At 42.0% G+C, this 18,988-nt stretch overlaps 1 protein-coding gene across 1 annotated transcript in view; it reads right to left on the bottom strand.

Moving 5' to 3' along the window:
• Window positions 1–2,468: 2,468 nt before the first annotated feature.
• The window catches only part of si:dkey-112m2.1 (transmembrane protein 132C), a 591,189-nt gene continuing 574,669 nt past the window's right edge, over window positions 2,469–18,988 (bottom strand). Inside the window, exons 8-10 of the mRNA XM_061876686.1 lie at window positions 17,034–17,331; window positions 10,485–10,676; window positions 2,469–5,563 (exon numbers count right to left, since the gene is read on the bottom strand). Of these exons, the coding sequence (XP_061732670.1) occupies window positions 4,502–5,563; window positions 10,485–10,676; window positions 17,034–17,331 (1,552 nt within the window). The 3' untranslated portion in view covers window positions 2,469–4,501. The remainder of the gene's footprint in view (window positions 5,564–10,484; window positions 10,677–17,033; window positions 17,332–18,988) is intronic.

Here is an 18,988-nt window from a genome sequence, read left to right on the forward strand (position 1 = left end):
AGTCCTCATTCTCGCCCAGGTTTAACACATATATACGTTGCACAGGAGTATAAGTCACATTTTGGGGGAAATGTATTTGATAAAATCAAACACCAAGGATAGACATTTGAAAGGCAATTTAAAATAAATAAAGAATAGTGAACAACAGGCTGAATAAGTGTACGTTATATGAGGCATAAATAACCAACTGAGAATGTGCCTGCTATGTTAACCTAACATATTATGGTAAGAGTCATTCAAATAACTATAACATATAGAACAGGGGTTTACCAACCTTTTTGAAACCAAGAGATACTTCTTGGGTACTGATTAATGCAAAGGGCTACCAGTTTGATACACACTTAAATAAATTGCCAGAAATAGCCAATTTGCTCAATTTACCTTTAATAAATAAATCTATATATATAAAAAATGGGTATTTCTGTCTCTCATTCCATCGTACATTTTTTTTCCTTTTACAGAAGGTTTTTTGTAGAGAATAAATGATGAAAAAAACACTTAATTGAACGATTTAAAAGAGGAGAAAACACAAAAAAATTACAATGAATTTTGAAACATAGTTTATCTTCAATTTTGACTTTTTAAAATTCAACCAAAAAAATTGAAGAGAAAAACTAGCTAATTCGGATTTTTTTGAAAAAATTGAAACAATTATTTATGGAATATCATTGGTAATTTTTCCTGATTAAGATTAATTTTATAATTTTGATGACATGTTTTAAATAGGTTAAAACCCAATCTGCACTTTGTTAGAATATATAACACATTGGACCAAGCTATATTTCTAACAAAGACAAATCATTATTTCTTCTACATTTTCCACAACAAAAAATTCAAAAGAAATTTAAAAGTCTTTGAAATAAGATTTAAATTTGATACTACAGATTTTCTAGATTTGCCAGAATATTTTTGGGGAATTTTAATCAGAATAAGTTTGAAGAAATATTTCACAAATATTCTTCGTCAAAAATACAGAAGCTAAAATGAAGAATTAAATTAAAATGTATTTATTATTATTTACAATAAAAAAAATAATTTACTTGAACATTGATTTAAATTGTCAGGAAAGAAGAGGAAGGAATTTAAAAGGTAAAAAGGTATATGTGTTTAAAAATCCTAAAATAATTTAAAAGGTTGTATTTTTTCTCTAAAATTGTCTTTCTGAAAGTTATAAGAAGCAAAGTAAAAAAAACAAATGAATTTATTTAAATAAGTGAAGACCAAGTCTTTAAAATATTTTCTTGGATTTTCAAATTCTAATTTAATTTTGTCTCTCTTAAAATTAAAAATGTCGAGCAAAGCGAGACCAGCTTCCTAGTTAATAAATACAATTTAAAAAATAGAGGCAGCTCACTGGTAAGTGCTGCTATTTGAGCTATTTTTAGAACAGGCCAGCGGGCTACTCATCTGGTCCTTACGGGCTACCTGGTGCCAGCGGGCACCGCGTTGGTGACCCCTGAAATAGAACATGCTATACGTTTACCAAACAATCTGTCACTCCTAATCGATAAATCTCATGAAATCTTCCTCAATGTCGCTTCTAAACAACTCTGCAAACTCCAAAGGTGTGCGCCGCTTCCTCTTGTCGTTTTCTGCTGCATATTTCACTACGTCCAGCTTGTAATCTGCAGTACATGATTTTCTTTTCGGTGCCATTTTTGTTCAGCCCTTCTCAGTTTTTAAAAGTTACCGCCAACAAAAAACGACTTCCGGACGGCTTCGAAGCGATTCTGGACCACCGTCCGCCGCCTCAGGAAGGGGAAGCAGTGCACTATCAACACCGTGTATGGTGCGGATGGTGTTCTGCTGACCTCAACTGCGGATGTTGTGGATAGGTGGAAGGAATACTTCGAAGACCTCCTCAATCCCACCAACACGTCTTTCTATGAGGAATCAGTGCCTGGGGAATCTGTGGTTACCTCTCCTATTTCTGGGGCTGAGGTCGCTGAGGTAGATAAAAAGCTCCTCGGTGGCAAGGCCCCGGGGGTGGACGAGAACCGCCTGGAGTTCCTTAAGGCTCTGGATGCTGTGGGGCTGTCTTGGTTGACAAGACTCTGCAGCATCGCGTGGACATCGGGGGCGGTACCTCTGGATTGGCAGACCGGGGTGGTGGTTCCTCTCTTTAAGAAGGGGGACCGGAGGGTGTGTTCCAACTATCGTGGAATCCCACTCCTCAGCCTTCCCGATAAGGTTTATTCAGGTGTACTGGAGAGGAGGCTACGCCGGATAGTCGAACCTCGGATTCAGGAGGAACAGTGTGGTTTTCGTCCTGGTCGTGGAACTGTGGACCAGCTCTATACCCTCGGGAGGGTTCTTGAGGGTGCATGGGAGTTTGCCCAACCAGTCTACATGTGCTTTGTGGACTTGGAGAAGGCATTCGACCGTGTCCCTCGGGAAGTCCTGTGGGGAGTGCTCAGAGAGTATGGGGTATCGGACTGTGTTATTGTGGCGGTCCGCTCCCTGTACGATCGGTGCCAGAGCTTGGTCCGCATTGCCGGCAGTAAGTCGAACACATTTCCAGTGAGGGTTAGACTCCGCCAAGGCTGTCCTTTGTCACCGATTCTGTTCATAACTTTTATGGACAGAATTTCTAGGCGCAGTCAAGGCGTTGAGGGGTTCCGGTTTGGTGACCGCAGGATTAGGTCTCTGCTTTTTGCAGACGATGTGGTCCTGATGGCTTCATCTGACCGAGATCTTCAGCTCTCACTGGATCGGTTTGCAGCCGAGTGTGAAGCGACCGGAATGAGAATGAGCACCTCTAAGTCCGAGTCCATGGTTCTCGCCCGGAAAAGGGTGGAGTTCCATCTCCGGGTTGGGGAGGAGCCCCTGCCCCAAGTGGAGGAGTTCAAGTACCTAGGAGTCTTGTTCACGAGTGGGGGAAGAGTGGATCGTGAGATCGACAGGCGGATCGGTGCGGCGTCTTCAGTAATGCGGACGTTGTACCGATCCGTTGTGGTGAAGAAGGAGCTGAGCCGGAAGGCAGAGCTCTCAATTTACCAGTCGATCTACGTTCCCATCCTCACCTACGGTCATGAGCTTTGGGTCATGACCGAAAGGATAAGATCACTGGTACAAGCGGCCGAAATTAGTTTCCTCCGCCGTGTGGCGGGGCTCTCACTTAGAGATAGGGTGAGAAGCTCTGCCATCCGGGAGGAGCTCAAAGTAAAGCCGCTGCTCCTCCACATCGAGAGGAGCCAGATGAGGTGGTTCGGGCATCTGGTCAGGATGCCACCCGAACGCCTCCCTAGGGAGGTGTTTAGGTCACGTCCAACCGGTAGGAGGCCACGGGGAAGACCAAGGACACGTTGGGAAGACTATGTCTCTCGGCTGGCCTGGGAACGCCTCGGGATCCCCCGGGAAGAACTAAACAAAGTGGCTGGGGAAAGGGAAGTCTGGGTTTCCCTGCTTAGGCTGTTGCCCCCGTGACCCGACCTCGGATAAGCGGAAGAAGATGGATGGATGGATGGACCGCCAACAAAGAAATGAACCGTTTTAATTGCTACGGCAGTAGCATATAGCATATAGCAGTTAGCATTCCATGACCCACAATGCATTTCTGCAAATGACCCTCCCCCGCTGAATTCTTATTGGTTAACGTGTGTGTGGCAATTGCTGACATTTTCTTTATCTCTTCAGCAAAGGAGATAAATAATATTATTTGATATTTTACGGTAATGTGTTAATAATTTCACACATAAGTCGTTCAAACTATAAAAAAAAAAACTGTTACTTATGGTCCGAAAAATACGGTAAATGGGCTGACTTCAATTAAGATCATCAAAAAGGGAACATAACTAATATAATAGATAAGTGCACAAAAAGGGGAGAAGAAGTATCAACATAGAGAAGCCAACCCAAAACTTCATTTTACAAAGTGTGACTGCAACGATACTAACTTGACATGTCGTCAGGAGCATTTGTTATCTACACTCCTTTATTCCAGGTACCAGATCCAACACCATGCTCCTTAACATCATGGATCGATCTGGATGCTGGAGTGAAAGCAAAAAAAAAAAAACACCCAAAGAAAAGGTTTTTTACAAAATGTTACTGTACATACCTTTAAATTAAACTCTGCAAGTATATAGGTAGAAAACGTATTCAATAATCTATAACTGTTGATTTGCGTACAGGGCATACAGCAACTCTGCAAGAGCAAGCAGAGCACAAACAATACAACATTAAAATATAAAAACAGAACCAAATTACCGGACTCACAGTATATGGAAATCGAATACAAAGAACAAACATTTAAGGTAAGCAACAATATCAAGTTTTTTATCTCTTTTGTAACAATGTTGTGATGCTCTGTCAAATTCTTCTCACGTCCAGTCTGTTGTCCTTTTTTGGTGCCGTCACGGGTCAGCATCAGCTCCAAAGTACAAGCCAGGTGCTTGTAAAACAAGAGCAAACTTTATTTCTGCATCACTTATTTCGTTTTTATTATCCATTCACATTCTGAAGGCAGTCAGGTGAGTTTCACTTAAGTTCACTGAAGCCCCTAAGCAATGTTCTTATTAGCTTTCTCATTCAACTTGTCCATGTAGTTCCTAAGATCCTTAGAATCCCCGAGCTCAATGTCCGGACAAACCCACTTTATCTCGCTGGTTTGCACCAACGCTAATGGGCTTAGCACAGGACATCCATTACTGGATTTGACGGTGGAAAAGGTGGTGAACTTCACCCTCTTTCGCTTGGTGGTTGGGGAGTTAAGTGACTCATTCCTGTGATCCCGGCATCCTCCCGTGCCAATAATCCCATGCTGGGCCACTCCGTTTAACAATTGGCTCCCTTCCTCGGGGGTGCCTCCCAGCTCGTCCAGCTGCTGTTGCTGCAGGCACAGCCCTTCCTCTTGGCCTAGCCAAACCCAGTCATGAGAATGGGGCATGGTTTCTGGGGCCTCTAGGGACAGGTGCTTGCTCCGGTACTTATATGTGTAAGATATGCAGTTAATGAGGAATACCAAAATGGCCAGGCAGAAGACTCCCAAGAGCGCGTACATACCAATCTCAAGGTCGGTCATAGCCCTTCGGGCCGGCAGATCGTCATCAGTGCTGCGACTTCGAGGATGCTCATTCTGGTCTGGATAGTCCGAAAATTGACCTGGGTTCTTACGCCCAGTCTCTGCAGAGAGACGGCCTCCATTTGGCCTCCCGGGAACATGCCCCCTGATGGTAGTGGCTCCACGGTTTATTAACCCAGTTTCCACATCAGCGGTAGACCCGCCGTAGTAGGGTGGATCTGGCCGCATTCGCCGTTCTCCTGAATGTTTATAGTGATCCTCTGCTCCACCAAACCTCACTTGTACGTTGGCCATCCCAGTAGCTAAACTGATACGGCGTTTCCCTTTCTGGCACACCTCCGACATTTCAACACGCACAAGCAGACCTTGACCTTCACCTTTAGCCACGATAACGGGCCACCTCCAGGCTGTATTTCGCTGCACAGCCACCACCCGCTCATCTAATGAGGTGGCAGTTAGTGTGAAATGGGCAGGGTTGTAGTTCTCCAGTGGTGTCATGGAGCCATCGCTGAACTGCAGCCAGGCGCTGATGAAAGACTCCTAGGAACACAACATTGATGAACCAATGATTTAATAATGTAAAGTGGCTCTTTATAGAACACTCACTGACATACAATCATATACTTTCTAGATCAGGGGTCACCAACGCGGTTCCCGCAGGCACCAGGTAGCTCGTAAGGACCAGATGAGTAACCCGCTGGCCTGTTCTAAAAATAGCTCAAATAGCAGCACTTACCAGTGAGCTGCCTCTATTTTTAAAATTGTATTTATTTACTAGCAAGCTGGTCTCGCTTTTAATTCTAAGAGAGACGAAACTCAAAGAGAATTTGAAAATCCAAGAAAATATTTTAAAGACCTGGTCTTCACTTGTTTAAATACATTCATTATTTTTTTTAATTTGCTTCTTATAACTTTCAGGAAGACAATTTTAGAGAAAAATAGAACCTTAAAAATTATTTTAGGATTTTTAAACACATATACCTTTTTACCTTTTAAATTCCTTCCTCTTCTTTCCCGACAATTTGTATCAATGTTCAATTATTCTTTTGAATTTTATTGTAAAGAATAATAAATACATTTTAATTTAATTCTTCATTTTAGCTTCTGTTTTTTTGACAAAAAATATTTGTGAAATATTTCTTCAAACTTATTATGATTAAAATTCAAAAAAATTATTCTGGCAAACCTAGAACATCTTTAAATTCAAATTTAAATCTTATTTTAAAGTCCATCCATCCATCCATTTTCTACCGCTTATTCCCTTTTGGGGTCGCGGGGGGGCGCTGGCGCCTATCTCAGCTACAATCGGGCGGAAGGCGGGGTACACCCTGGACAAGTCGCCACCTCATCGCAGGGCCAACACAGATAGACAGACAACATTCACACTCACATTCAAACACTAGGGCCAATTTAGTGTTGCCAATCAACCTATCCCCAGGTGCATGTCTTTGGAAGTGGGAGGAAGCCGGAGTACCCGGAGGGAACCCACGCAGTCACAGGGAGAACATGCAAACTCCACACAGAAAGACCCCGAGCCTGGATTTGAACCCAGGACTGCAGGAACTTCGTATTGTGAGGCAGACGCACTAACCCCTCTGCCACCGTGAAGCCTTTCTTTTAAAACTTTTGTTCTGGAAAATCTACAAGAAATAATGGTTTGTCTTTGTTAGAAATATAGCTTGGTCCAATTTGTTATAAATTCTAACAAAGTGAAGATTGGATTTTAACCTATTTAAAACATGTCATCAAAATTCTAAAATTAATCTTAATCAGGAAAAAGTACTTTTAAAGAGTCAAAATTTGAAGACAAACTATGTTTCAAAATTTTATTTAATTTTTTTTTCCCGTTTTCTCCTCTTTTAAACCGTTCAATTAAGTGTTTTTTTCATCATTTATTCCCTACAAAAAACCTTCCGTAGAAGGAAAAAAAAAGTACAACAAATGACAGACAGAAATACCATTTTTTTTATATATATATTTAGATTTATTTATGAAAGGTAAATTGAGCAAACTGGCTATTCCTGGCAATTTATTTAAGTGTGTATCTAACTGCTAGCCCTTCGACTTAATCAGTACCCAAGAAGTAGCTCTTGGTTTCAAAAAGGTTGGTGACCCCTGTTCTAGATGTTATCGAGGTTGTTTTATATTACCGTATTTTTCGGATTATAAATCGCTCCATAATATATGTCGCACCGGCCGAAAATGCATAATAATGAAGGGAAACAACATATATACGTCGCACTGGAGTACAAGTTGCATTTTTGGGGGAAATGTATTTGAAAAAATCCAACACCAACAATAGACATTTGAAAGGCAATTTAAAATAAATAAAAAATAGTGAAAAACAGGCTGAATAAGTGTACGTTATATGAGGCATAAATAACCAACTGAGAAGGTGCCTGCTATGTTAACCTAACATATTATGGTAAGAGTCATTCAAATAACTATAACATATAGAACATGCTATACCTTTACCAAACAATCTGTCACTCCTAATCGATAAATCCCATGAAATCTTCTTCCTCGATGTCGCTTCTAAACAACTCTGCCAACTCCAAAGGTATGCGCCGCTTCCTCTTGTCGTTTTCTGCTGCATATTTCACTACATCCAGCTTGTAATCTGCAGTACATGATTTCCTTTTCGGTGCCATTTTGTTCAGCCCTTCTCAGTTTTTATAAGTTACCGCCAAAGATGAAATGATCCATTTTATTAGCTACGGCAGTAGCATATAGCATATTGCAGTTAGCATTCCATGACCCGCAACGCACTTCTGCAATGACCCTCTCCCTCTGAATTCTTATTGGTTGACGTGTGTGTGACGATTGCTGACATTTTCTTCGTTTCTTCCGCGAATGAGATAAATAATATTATTTGATACGGTAATGTGTTAATAATTTCCCTCATATGTCGCTCCAGAGTATATGTCGCACCCCCGGCCAAACTATGAAAAAAACAGCGACTTACATTCCGAAAAATACGGAATATTATTCTATATTCGGGGTTTAGAGATGTATACATGCAAATCAACTTCCCCCCCAAGCAAGTCGGACCTTTTGTCCTTGTCACTCCCACACACCATTGACCGAAATACATTTCAGCTGTGATACAGAGAACTGCATAAACCGTTTCTCAAAGGTTGGGCAAGTTACAAATAAACACCCAAAAATGATTGAAAAAGCAAAATTGAAGTGCTCAAAGAAGCAATAACAAGTCAAATAGCTAAGAACTATATATGTTTTTATTGCAACCAACCAGACAATGATGTAAACAAAAACCTAATTGAGAAAAAAAGCTGTTTGTTTTTTGTCTGTGAATTTCCAAAAGCAGGTCTCCAAAAAGAGACGTCGGTCTTATCGTTAGGGCCATATTGTATGCAGGTCAATATTTTTGTTTTACATAAACATTTTGTCTTATCAGCCGGTGGAAGTTCCTTAGTTTTTACAAACTTACAGTACGCGAGGTGTGTGTGGTCCAAAGTGAACACCCACTAAACTTTCGATATGTACAGTGGAACCTTGTTTTACATAACCCCTTATAGACCAAACTTTTCAATTTACAAACCACAGACCGAATAAAAAAAAGTCTTGGTGTACAAACCTTGTCTCAATGTACACGTTTTTCATCCACCTATTGTGTGCCTCACAGCGCAGCCATTTTGTGCCCGGCAGCACATCCATCATACCGTCAGCACAGCACTGCTGTTGTTAGCTACTATGCTTGGCGCTACTTGCTGTGCCTTTTGAATTTTTTACAGCATTATTCCACTTTTTCCAGCTCAATATGAGTCTGGAGAAAGCAATGGACAAACAATGTGCGGACTGAAACGCGTTGTCGACACTGCCCTACACCTCCATTCATTTGAACACCAATAAGATTAACAGACAAGGTAAAATGGATTTTTTTTTTATTCCTGATCATGGTAAAGGCTGTTAAATTTAGGGAGTTGTGTTATGTCAAACTTTAAGGGCTACCACAGGGCTATAGACAATGTGTGTATGCGTGTCAGTAAGGCAGTTGCAAATGCCAACAGTTCAGCTTGTTGTTGTTGTTTGACTTTGTTATTAAATAGAAATTTGATCCATCACACCGTTGTTATGTTTGTTTGACATACCGTACTGTATAGCTCTACGTTCTGTTTTCAAAGTGTACAAACTTCTCTTAAAATATGGACTTTAGTTGAGGCTGGAACCTACTATTCATCTTTACGTTGTTTCTTATGGAGAAATTTGCTCCAATATACAATCTTTTCTAAAAAACAATCACATTCGTAAATCGAGATTCCAATTTAGTTATTTTACTCCGAAAGGATTAGACCAGGCGTGTCAAACATACGGCCTGTGGGCCGTATTAGGCCCGCGAACAGGTTGTATCCGGCCCACGGGATGAGTTTGCTAAGTATAAAAATGAGCCGGAATTTTTGAATGAAAGAAACCGCTGTTCCAAATGTGTCCACTAGATGTCGCAATAACAATTATGTGTATCTTTGTAGATGGTGCTACATATGTAGAACAAATAAACCACATGATGTTAGTGCACCAGTCAAGGAACATGAGCAAACAACATAAATAACATCATGTAATTTGATTTTAGTATTATTTTTTTTATCTTGATACCAATGAATTGACTGATGAATGTTATCAAATAATGTATTCAGAAAGTATAAATAACGACATATAAAGATACAATACTATTATCCGTAACATGTAAGTGTAAAAAAAACAACTACATTATAATTTGTATATTTTCAGAATGTGATTGTTCTATTTTTAAATAAAGAAATCAATCTGAAGTCGTCTTTATTTTTAAGTTATCGTGCTGTGATTTCACAAAGTTCCGGCCCACTTGGGAGTAGATTTTTTCTCTAAGTGGCCCCCGATCTAAAATGAGTTTGGCACCCCTGGATTAGACTCTATAAGAACATGATGCTTGAAAACTTGGATCTTAGAAATAATCAAACAGAACAAAATGGATAAGGCTGTAACTATTAATTTAAAAACTCACAGAGGTGTTGGCAAGCCAGTATTCAAACAAACTCTGAAATATGCACGTCTTACAAAAATATAAGAAACGCAGCTATATGTAATTGCAAGTGAGACTAGAATATTAAGACACATAGAAATATTGGAGAGAATATACCCCTTAAAGGCAAATAATAGTTTCTCTCCAAGGGAAGAGTCAGTTGCTTTCTGCCGTTTGAAATTATAATTACAGGAATAAAAGAAGAGTTCACTGGTTGTATATGAGAATCAAAGAGAAAGATTCACGATGTGAACGCTTAATTAATTATGAAAAGAAACATAAAAAGTACAGCAGATTTCATTGTCACCCTGACTTAGCCCTACACTGCAAAGCAAACAGTACAAATGCATTCTTCTTTACTCGCCGCATGATAAAGACGAACCAATTATAGCAGATAACGGCAAGATAATAATACGTGCAATTGTGAATGAAAGGTTCTACCTGCTGGGGAGCTTCGATGACTTCCTGTGTGGTGGCAGTGGCGACTATGGCTCTGTTGCTGCCAGGGCTAAGGTGCAAGGACAGCGACAGTCCAGATACCAACTGCAACCCCAGCTCTGTCACACTCACTTTATCATCCAGCACCCTGATGCTCCTCTCAGCCAGGACCAATGATGTCAGGGGAGACAGCACCTGCAACACACTCAAACACTTACTCCACTTCTTTGTCCATTTTTCGCACAACATCAACTGAATCCTCATACGTTGACACAATTACTGGATTTTTTTTTTTTTTCCCCTTTATTATGAAAACGGGAGGTTTTTGTCATGAAAAATGGAGGTTTTTTGGGTGGGTGCACTAATTGTAGGTGTATTTTGTGTTTTTTATGTTGTTTTAATAAAAAAAAAATAAAAAAAAATTAATATATATATATATACATATATATATATATATATATATATATATATATATCCATCCATCCTATATATATATATATATATATATATATATATATATATATGTATATATATATATATATTTCCATCCATCCATTTTTCTACCGCTTATTCCCTTTTGGGGTCGCGGGGGGCGCTGGCGCCTATCTCATCTACAATCGGGCGGAAGGCGGGGTTTTATTTTATGTTATTATTTATTTATTTTTTTATCAAAAAATAATTAAAATTAAAAAAAATATATTCTGCGGCCCGGTACATATCGGTCCCCAACCGACCACCGGTCTAGATCATGTTTTGTTTGGTTATGTTTTGTTCGTTTTGGACTCCTCTAGTTCCTGTTTGTGCACCTCCCTGAATCTGTTTTTGTCACACCTGGACTTGGATTGGTTTTGCTTCTTCCACTCAAAGGTTGATTGGCACGAGCCAGACGAGAGTGTAAGTACATATTTGTTTATTTAAACACTATAATAAAAAATAAACAAACTTAGGGCGCTCACAAGGAGGTACAAAACTTGGCTACAAAAATACAAACATGAAAACAAAACACCTGCTCGATGGCATGAAAGACAATAAACTATAAACTTAAACTTGCACTCTGGCAGAACTATGAACAACTAAAACAAAAACTCTTACTGTGACCGAAACAAGGGGCATGGATAGCAAGGTGCGTAGCAGGTAATCGCGGGTGCGTGAAGGCATGAAGGCAAGCACATGCAAAGTTCCCAGACTGATGGACAGAAAGTAAAATCCTTAAATACTGGCTGTGGTATTTAGTAACAGGTGTGAGGGGGTGGGGATCGGGGCGTGACTAGGGGGACAAGGTGGAAATTAATGGGTTGGCATGGAAACAAACAAAACCAGGAAGTGCAAAACGTGACTGAATGTCCAAAAATCAAAACATAACATGATCAAACATAAACCCTGCTTCACAGGCATGACAGTGCCCCGCCCATTAAGGACAGATTCTACATGTCCAAAAGGATAACAATGATCAAGAATAAAGGGAGGGCGGGAGGGGGACATGGCGGTGGATCGCCAAACCGCGTGTCCCCATATCCATTGGGGCAGAGTCAGGTGGCGGCGACGCGTAGGGTACCGAGGTGGGTGACCTGGGAACGCCCATATCCGTGGCCGACCCCCTTGGCGTGGCGGACGACCACGTAGAGGCTACAACTGTGGCCGATGAGGAAGTCGGCACCCTTGGCGTGAACTTGATGTTGGCGCTCGACGTGGACTTGGCGTTGGCTCTCGACGTGGACTTGGACTTGGACTTGGAGCTCAACTTGGACTTGGAACTCGACTTGGACTAGGACTTGGAGCTCGACGTGGAGCTGCGACTGGCGGTACTTGGGGTCGTGGAGCTGCGACTCGCGGCACTTGGCGTCGCGGAGCTGCATCTGGCGGCACTTGGCGTCGTGGAGCTGCGACTGCCGGCACTTGGCGTCGTGGAGCTGCGACTGGCGGCACTTGGCGTCGTAGAGCTGCGACTGGCGGCACTTGGCGTCGTGGAGCTGTGACTGGCGGCACTTGGCGTCGTGGAGCTGTGACTGGCTGCACCTGGCTTCGTGGAGCTGCGACTGGCGGCACTTGGAGTCGTGGAGCTGCGACTGACGGCACTTGGCGTCGTGGAGCTGCGACTAGTGGCACTTGGAGTCGTGGAGCTGCGACTAGTGGCACTTGGAGTCGTGGAGCTGCGACTGGCGGCACTTGGCGTCGTGGTGCAGGCACTGGTACTAGCCGAGGGCGTGGACTTGGCGTTGGAGGTTGGCGCAGACTTGGCGTTGGAGCTTGGCTTGGACTTGGACTTGGTTCTGGTCTTGGACTTGGTGCTGAACTTGGACTTGGTGCTGGTGGAGGTGTCCTCGCTGGAAGCTGCGGCTTAGCAGGCCGAAAAACTGGAGGTGGGGGACGTGCTGGTCGCTGTGGCTTGGAACCGCACCGGGCAGAACCAACCAACAAGCTCCCAACACCCCCACCCCCCTCAAGGAGTGGCTCCAAGACACTCTCACCGTGACCCGGATCAGTCTCTTGGGGTGGGTGGAGGGCAGAATCTTCCCCTTTAAATTGTCCATATTGTCTTTTTTTATTGTCTTGGTTTGATTATCTGAAAAAAAATATTGTGGCTTGGGGGGGCTTGAGTCCCGGGGGGTGGGGCATGAACTTTGGATGACTGTCACAGATGTGATCTATTATGCAATATCATTTTTTTGTAATAATTAATCATGGTTATGGGGTTTGAGACTTCTGATGGAGGTGGGTGATCAATTGTGAAAGTCCTGAAAAAAAATCTTCCTGGTCTGAGATGTAGTCTTATGACAGTGGTGTGACGTTATCATGGGGAGTCCGGGCAGCACGCGGTCAACTTCCGCCCTGAGTGGGAGGAGCTTGATGGCACGGCTCTTCCTGTCCGCACCTGGAAGCCTTCCCCGACGTCGAGGGTGACGCTTCCGGGAAGTCGGCATCATGTCGTCGTCTTCGGGCCAAATGAAGTCAATGGGGACCTCTTCACCATTCGGCCCAAATGTCAAACCTCTTTGCGCGAGGGAAGAGTAGCGCCGTGTTTCCTCCTTCATCGCGCTCAGCACCGCCAAAGACTCCTCGTCCAAATCTCCCGCGAAGAAGCTCTTGTGCTGGGAACTTTCTGTCACACCTGGACTTGGATTGGTTTTGCTTCTTCCACGCAAAGGATGATTGGCACGAGCCAGATGAGAGTGTGAGTACATATTTGTTTATTTAAACACTATAATAAAAAATAAACAAACTAAGGGCGCTCACAAGGCGGTACAAAACTTGGCTACAAAAATACAAACAGGAAAACAAAACACCTGCTCGATGGCATGAAATACAATGAACTATAAACTTAAACTTGTTCTGTGGCAGAACTATGAACAACTAAAACAAAAACGCTTACTGTGACCGAAACAAGGGGCATGGATAGCAAGGTGCGTAGCAGGTAATCGCGGGTGCGTGAAGGCATGAAGGCATGAAGGGAAGCACATGCAAAGTTCCCAGACTGATGGACAGAAAGTAAAATCCTTAAATACTGGATGTGGCAATTAGTAACAGGTGTGAGGGGGCTGAGGATCGGGGCGTGACTATGGGGACCAGGTGGAAACTAATGGGTTTTTATGGAAGCAAACAAAACCAGGATGTGCAAAACGTGACTGAATGTCCAAAAATCAAAACATAACATGATCAAACATAACCCTGCTTCACAGGCATGACAGTTCTGGTTACCATGGTTGCTAATTATGTTCACCTGTCTCTGATTAGTGTTCGGCCGCTCACCTGCCACCCGAGCGCTAATCAGAGGCATTATTTAAACCCGCCATTGCTGGTCAGTCGGCCTGGCGTCGTTGTTTCATGAAATGCCATAGTTTATGCTGTTTGTACGCTTCATGCCGAGTCCACGTGAGTTTTAGTTGCTTAATGCAATCCTGCTATGTAAGTTGTTTGTTTCACGCCAAAGTTGCATGTTTATTTATTGTCCATAGTCCATGCTAATAGCACCATTAGCTTCGAGTGTGACTTGTTTTCCGTTCTTTTGTACTACTTTGATATTTTATGGAATAAATAATGTTCCAACATGCACGCTATGTCCGGAGTGGTCCGTCTGCATTTCGGGAGAACGAACCTCGCAATAAGGTGCCAAAAACCCCCCCGTCATGACATTGAGATCATGAGTTGTTGTCAGTAATGTTTTTTAGCTGGCCTAAGGCAGATATATGTAGGGATGTTATAAGCTAGGTAACAAAATAACTCCATTACCCAGAACGCAAAGTAGTGAAGAGCATGCGGAGTAGACATGCCGGCAGCTGGATGTTATTTACGAGCAAGCTGTGGAGTAAACTTTAAGAACTTAGCTAACACGCCTCGTCTGCATCTTTTATGATTAGAAAAAACAACACACAAATTTGCAAGGCTATTTTCAAGAAGGATATTTAAAGAAAAACTACATCTTGTGAGACAATGTCGGCCAACTCGGAAGCTAGCTCAGCTGTCCCAGTGATGAAATGTTAGTTCAGATATTTTATTTCTTTTATTTTTTTCCACGTTTAATATCCATCCATTTTCTACCGCTTATTCCCTTTGGGGTCGCGGGGGGTGCTGGTGCCTATTTCAGCTACGATCGGGCACAAGGCGGTGTACACCCTGGACAAGTCACCACCTTACCGCAGGGCCAACACAGATAGACAAACAATATGTTTTTTGCAATTTTAAACAAAATATAAGTTTTAATTGCTGATGCTGGTTTGTTGATTTTTAAATTTGTCGGAAAATAACCCGTTTTGTACAATGCCCAGTAGTGCGTAAATGTGTTTCTGTATAGTACGGGGGTCGGCAACCCCCGGCTCTCGAGCTGCATGCGGCTCTTTAGCACTGCCCTGGTGGCTTTCTGGAGCTTTTTCAAAAATGTTTGAAAATGGAAAAGATAGTGGAAAAAAATTTAATTTTTGTTTTAATATTGTTTCTGTAAGACAGAAAACATGACACAAACCTTCCTTTTAGAAATCACCGTTTATATTAAACATTCTTCACCGATGAGAGAACGAGAGCCATTTTATCCTTCTAATTTATGCGGTCCTTGAACGCACTGTAGTTTTCTTTTTACTTGTACAACTTTCTCAGACGCAGCCACAGTAAGACATGTTTTAGGCCACTGCTTCTTTGTCTCATTTTGTCCAACAAATGTTTCATGCTATGTGTGAATGTACAAACGTGAGCTTTTTATATTGCTATTGACTTGTGTGGAGTGCTAATCAGGCATATTTGGTCAGTGCATGACTGCAAGCTAATCGATGCTAACATGCTATTGAGGCAAGCAGTATGTACATATTGTATCATTATGCCTCGTTTGTAGCTATATTGGAGCTCATTTAATATCCTTTACTTATGTCCTCACTGTATTTAATTTATATTTGCATGTCTGATAGTTGTTTGTGTGACATGTCATTATAGACCACAGCAAACATTAGCTAGCTTGCCAAAGATAGTAATAAATCCATTAGAAGACGATGGCCTGCTGTTTCCTTTAACTTAGACACCTTACATACCTTTGGACATTCTAAGCAAGACATTTCTAGGAGTAATCTCAACCTCACAGAAGCCTCCGTTTTACTAATTTTTTCCATCCATCCATCCATCCATTTTCTACCGCTTATTCCCTTTTGGGGTCGCGGGGGGCGCTGGCGCCTATCTCAGCTACAATCGGGCGGAGGGCGGGGTACACCCTGGACAAGTCGCCACCTCATCGCAGGGCCAACACAGATAGACAGACAACATTCACACTCACATTCACACACTAGGGACCATTTTTTTTAGTGTTGCCAATTAACCTATCCCCAGGTGCATGTCTTTGGAAGTGGGAGGAAGCCGGAGTACCCGGAGGGAACCCACGCATTCACGGGGAGAACATGCAAACTCCACACAGAAAGATCCCGAGCCTGGATTTGAACCCAAGACTGCAGGACCCTCGTATTGTGAGGCAGACGCACTAACCCCTCTGCCACCGTGAAGCCCTAATTTTTTCCAATGTTACAAAAATGTGTAGAATAAATATTACATTTCAACATTTCTATTGACAAAGATTTGTGTCAGCCTGTGAAACATAGTCATTTTGATAGTTAATAACTAATTTAAAAACAATCACCACGTGTTGTCTTCATTATAAGAATTATATAAGGCTTTTAAGTTTTTGCGGCTCCAGAAGAACTGGTTTTGTTTATTTTTGGACCCATATGGCTCTTTCAACATTTTGGGTTGCCGACCCCTGGTATAGTATTTCTGTTGTTTATATGGTGACATAAATGATGGTATTTTGAGAGGTAATCATTGAAGGCGGACATCACTGAAGGCCTAGGTGGGAAATGCATGGCCTGCCACTACTAACTTTAATACATCCCCTGTGTAGTTGATAAAATTAAATGAATTATTTCACTTTATTTACACAGGAAAAAAATAAGCGTATTAAAGATGCATGTTTGGGAAACACTCGTTCTAGAAATGTGAACTATACTGTGGTAAATGATAAAAAGCATAACTATTAACTATGATAACGTGTTGGGTGAAAATCTATAAAAATGCACACCCAACCTGTATTTTGGTCGTTCCAGCGCTCAGCCCAATTATGACTTGTCCCTCCCATAATTGGGCAATCTTTGTGTCCTCCACCCGCAGGAAGTCCTTGACCAGTTGTGTCATGTCCACCTGCCAGTCGCTGCCCAGCAGAAAGTTCTGCTGATCTTCGTTGTCTTCCTCCACAGCGCCTCTGACCTCGTCAGTTTCGGACACGAAATGTGTGAGGACTTGCAAAGTGGTACTTTGGTACTGAGGTACGCATGCATTATCGGTCCTCTCCTCGCCAGTTGTGTCATCCTCCTTGTCGTCATACCTGAAGCAAAAGCAAGGCGGAGCATGTGATCAAAAACAATACCTTCATAAAAAAGTAATCGGGAATTGAGGCTTGATAGCAGGGATATTCAACTAAATTGTTTTGGCAGCCATATTTCCAGAAAGCCAATGACCCAGGGACCGGACTTCTCCCTTCAATATTAGTTTTATGTTTGGGAGAACCAGCATCTTTTACATACACATTTGATTTTGTCTATTGTATTTTGCGGAGTATAGCGCAAGCCGCAAATTTTAGGGCAAACATTTTTTTACATACAAACCCCGTTTCCATATGAGTTGGAAAATTGTGTTGGATGTAAATATAAACGAATACAATGATTAGCAAATCCTTTTCAACCCATATTCAGTTGAATGCACTACAAAGACAAGATATTTGATGTTCAAACTCATAAACTTTTTTTTTTTGCAAATAATAATTAACTTAGAATTTCATGGCTGCAACACGTGCCAAAGTAGTTGGGAAAGGGCATGTTCACCACTGTGTTACATCACATTTTCTTTTAACAACACTCAATAAACGTTTGGGAACTGAGGAAACTATTTGTCGAAGCTTTGAAAGTGGAATTATTTACCATTCTTGCTTGATGTACAGCTTAAGTTGTTCAACAGTCCAGGGTCTTGCTGTCATATTTTACGCTTCATAATGCGCCACACATTTCTGAAGACGGTAGACATGTCTGGACTGCAAGCTGGCCAGGAGAGTACCCGCACTCTTTTACTACAAAGCCACGCTGTTGTAACATGTGGCTTGGTATTGTTTTGCTGAAATAAGCAGGAGCGTCCATGATAAAGTTGCTTGGATGACAACATTTGTTGTTCCAAAACATGTATGGACCATTCAGCATTAATGGTGCCTTCACAGATGTGTAAGTTACCCATGCTTTGGGCACTAATACACCCCCATACCATCACAGATGCTGGCTTTTGAACTCTGCGCCTATAACAATCCGAATGGTTATTTTCCTCTTTGTTCGGGAGGACACCACGTCCACAGTTTCCAAATGTAATTTTAAATGTGGACTCGTCAGACCACAGAATACTTTTCCACTTTGCATCAGTCCATTTTAGATGAGCTCTGGCCCAGCAAAGCCAGCGGCATTCCTTTGTGTTGTTGATAAAAGGCTTTCGCTTTGCATAGTAGAGTTTTAACTTGCACTTACAGATGTAGCGACCAACTGTAGTTACTGACAGTGGTTTTATGAAGTGTTCCTGAGTTCATGTGGTGATATCCTTTACACACCAATGTTGGTTTTTGATACAGGACCGCTTGAGGGATCAAAGGTCCGTAATATCATTGCTTACGTGCAGTGATTTCTCCAGATTCTCTGAACCTTTTGATGATTTTACGGACCGTAGATGGTAAAATCCCTAAATTCCCTGCAATAGCGCGTTGAGAAATGTTGTTCTAAAACTGTTCGACAATTTGCTTAGAAATTGGTGACCCTCACCCCACCCTTGTTTGTGAAAGACTTAGCATTTCATGGAAGCTGCTTTTATGCCCAATCATGGCAGTCACCTGTTCCCAATCAGCCTGCAGCCTTTGTAGCATATTCAACTGAATTTGGGTTGAAAATGATTTGCAAATCATTGTATTCCGTTTATATTTACATACAACACAATTTCCCCAACTCATATGG

This window comes from Nerophis ophidion, linkage group LG17 (genome assembly GCF_033978795.1).
Source record: "Nerophis ophidion isolate RoL-2023_Sa linkage group LG17, RoL_Noph_v1.0, whole genome shotgun sequence".
NCBI classification, from domain to species: Eukaryota; Metazoa; Chordata; class Actinopteri; order Syngnathiformes; family Syngnathidae; genus Nerophis; species Nerophis ophidion.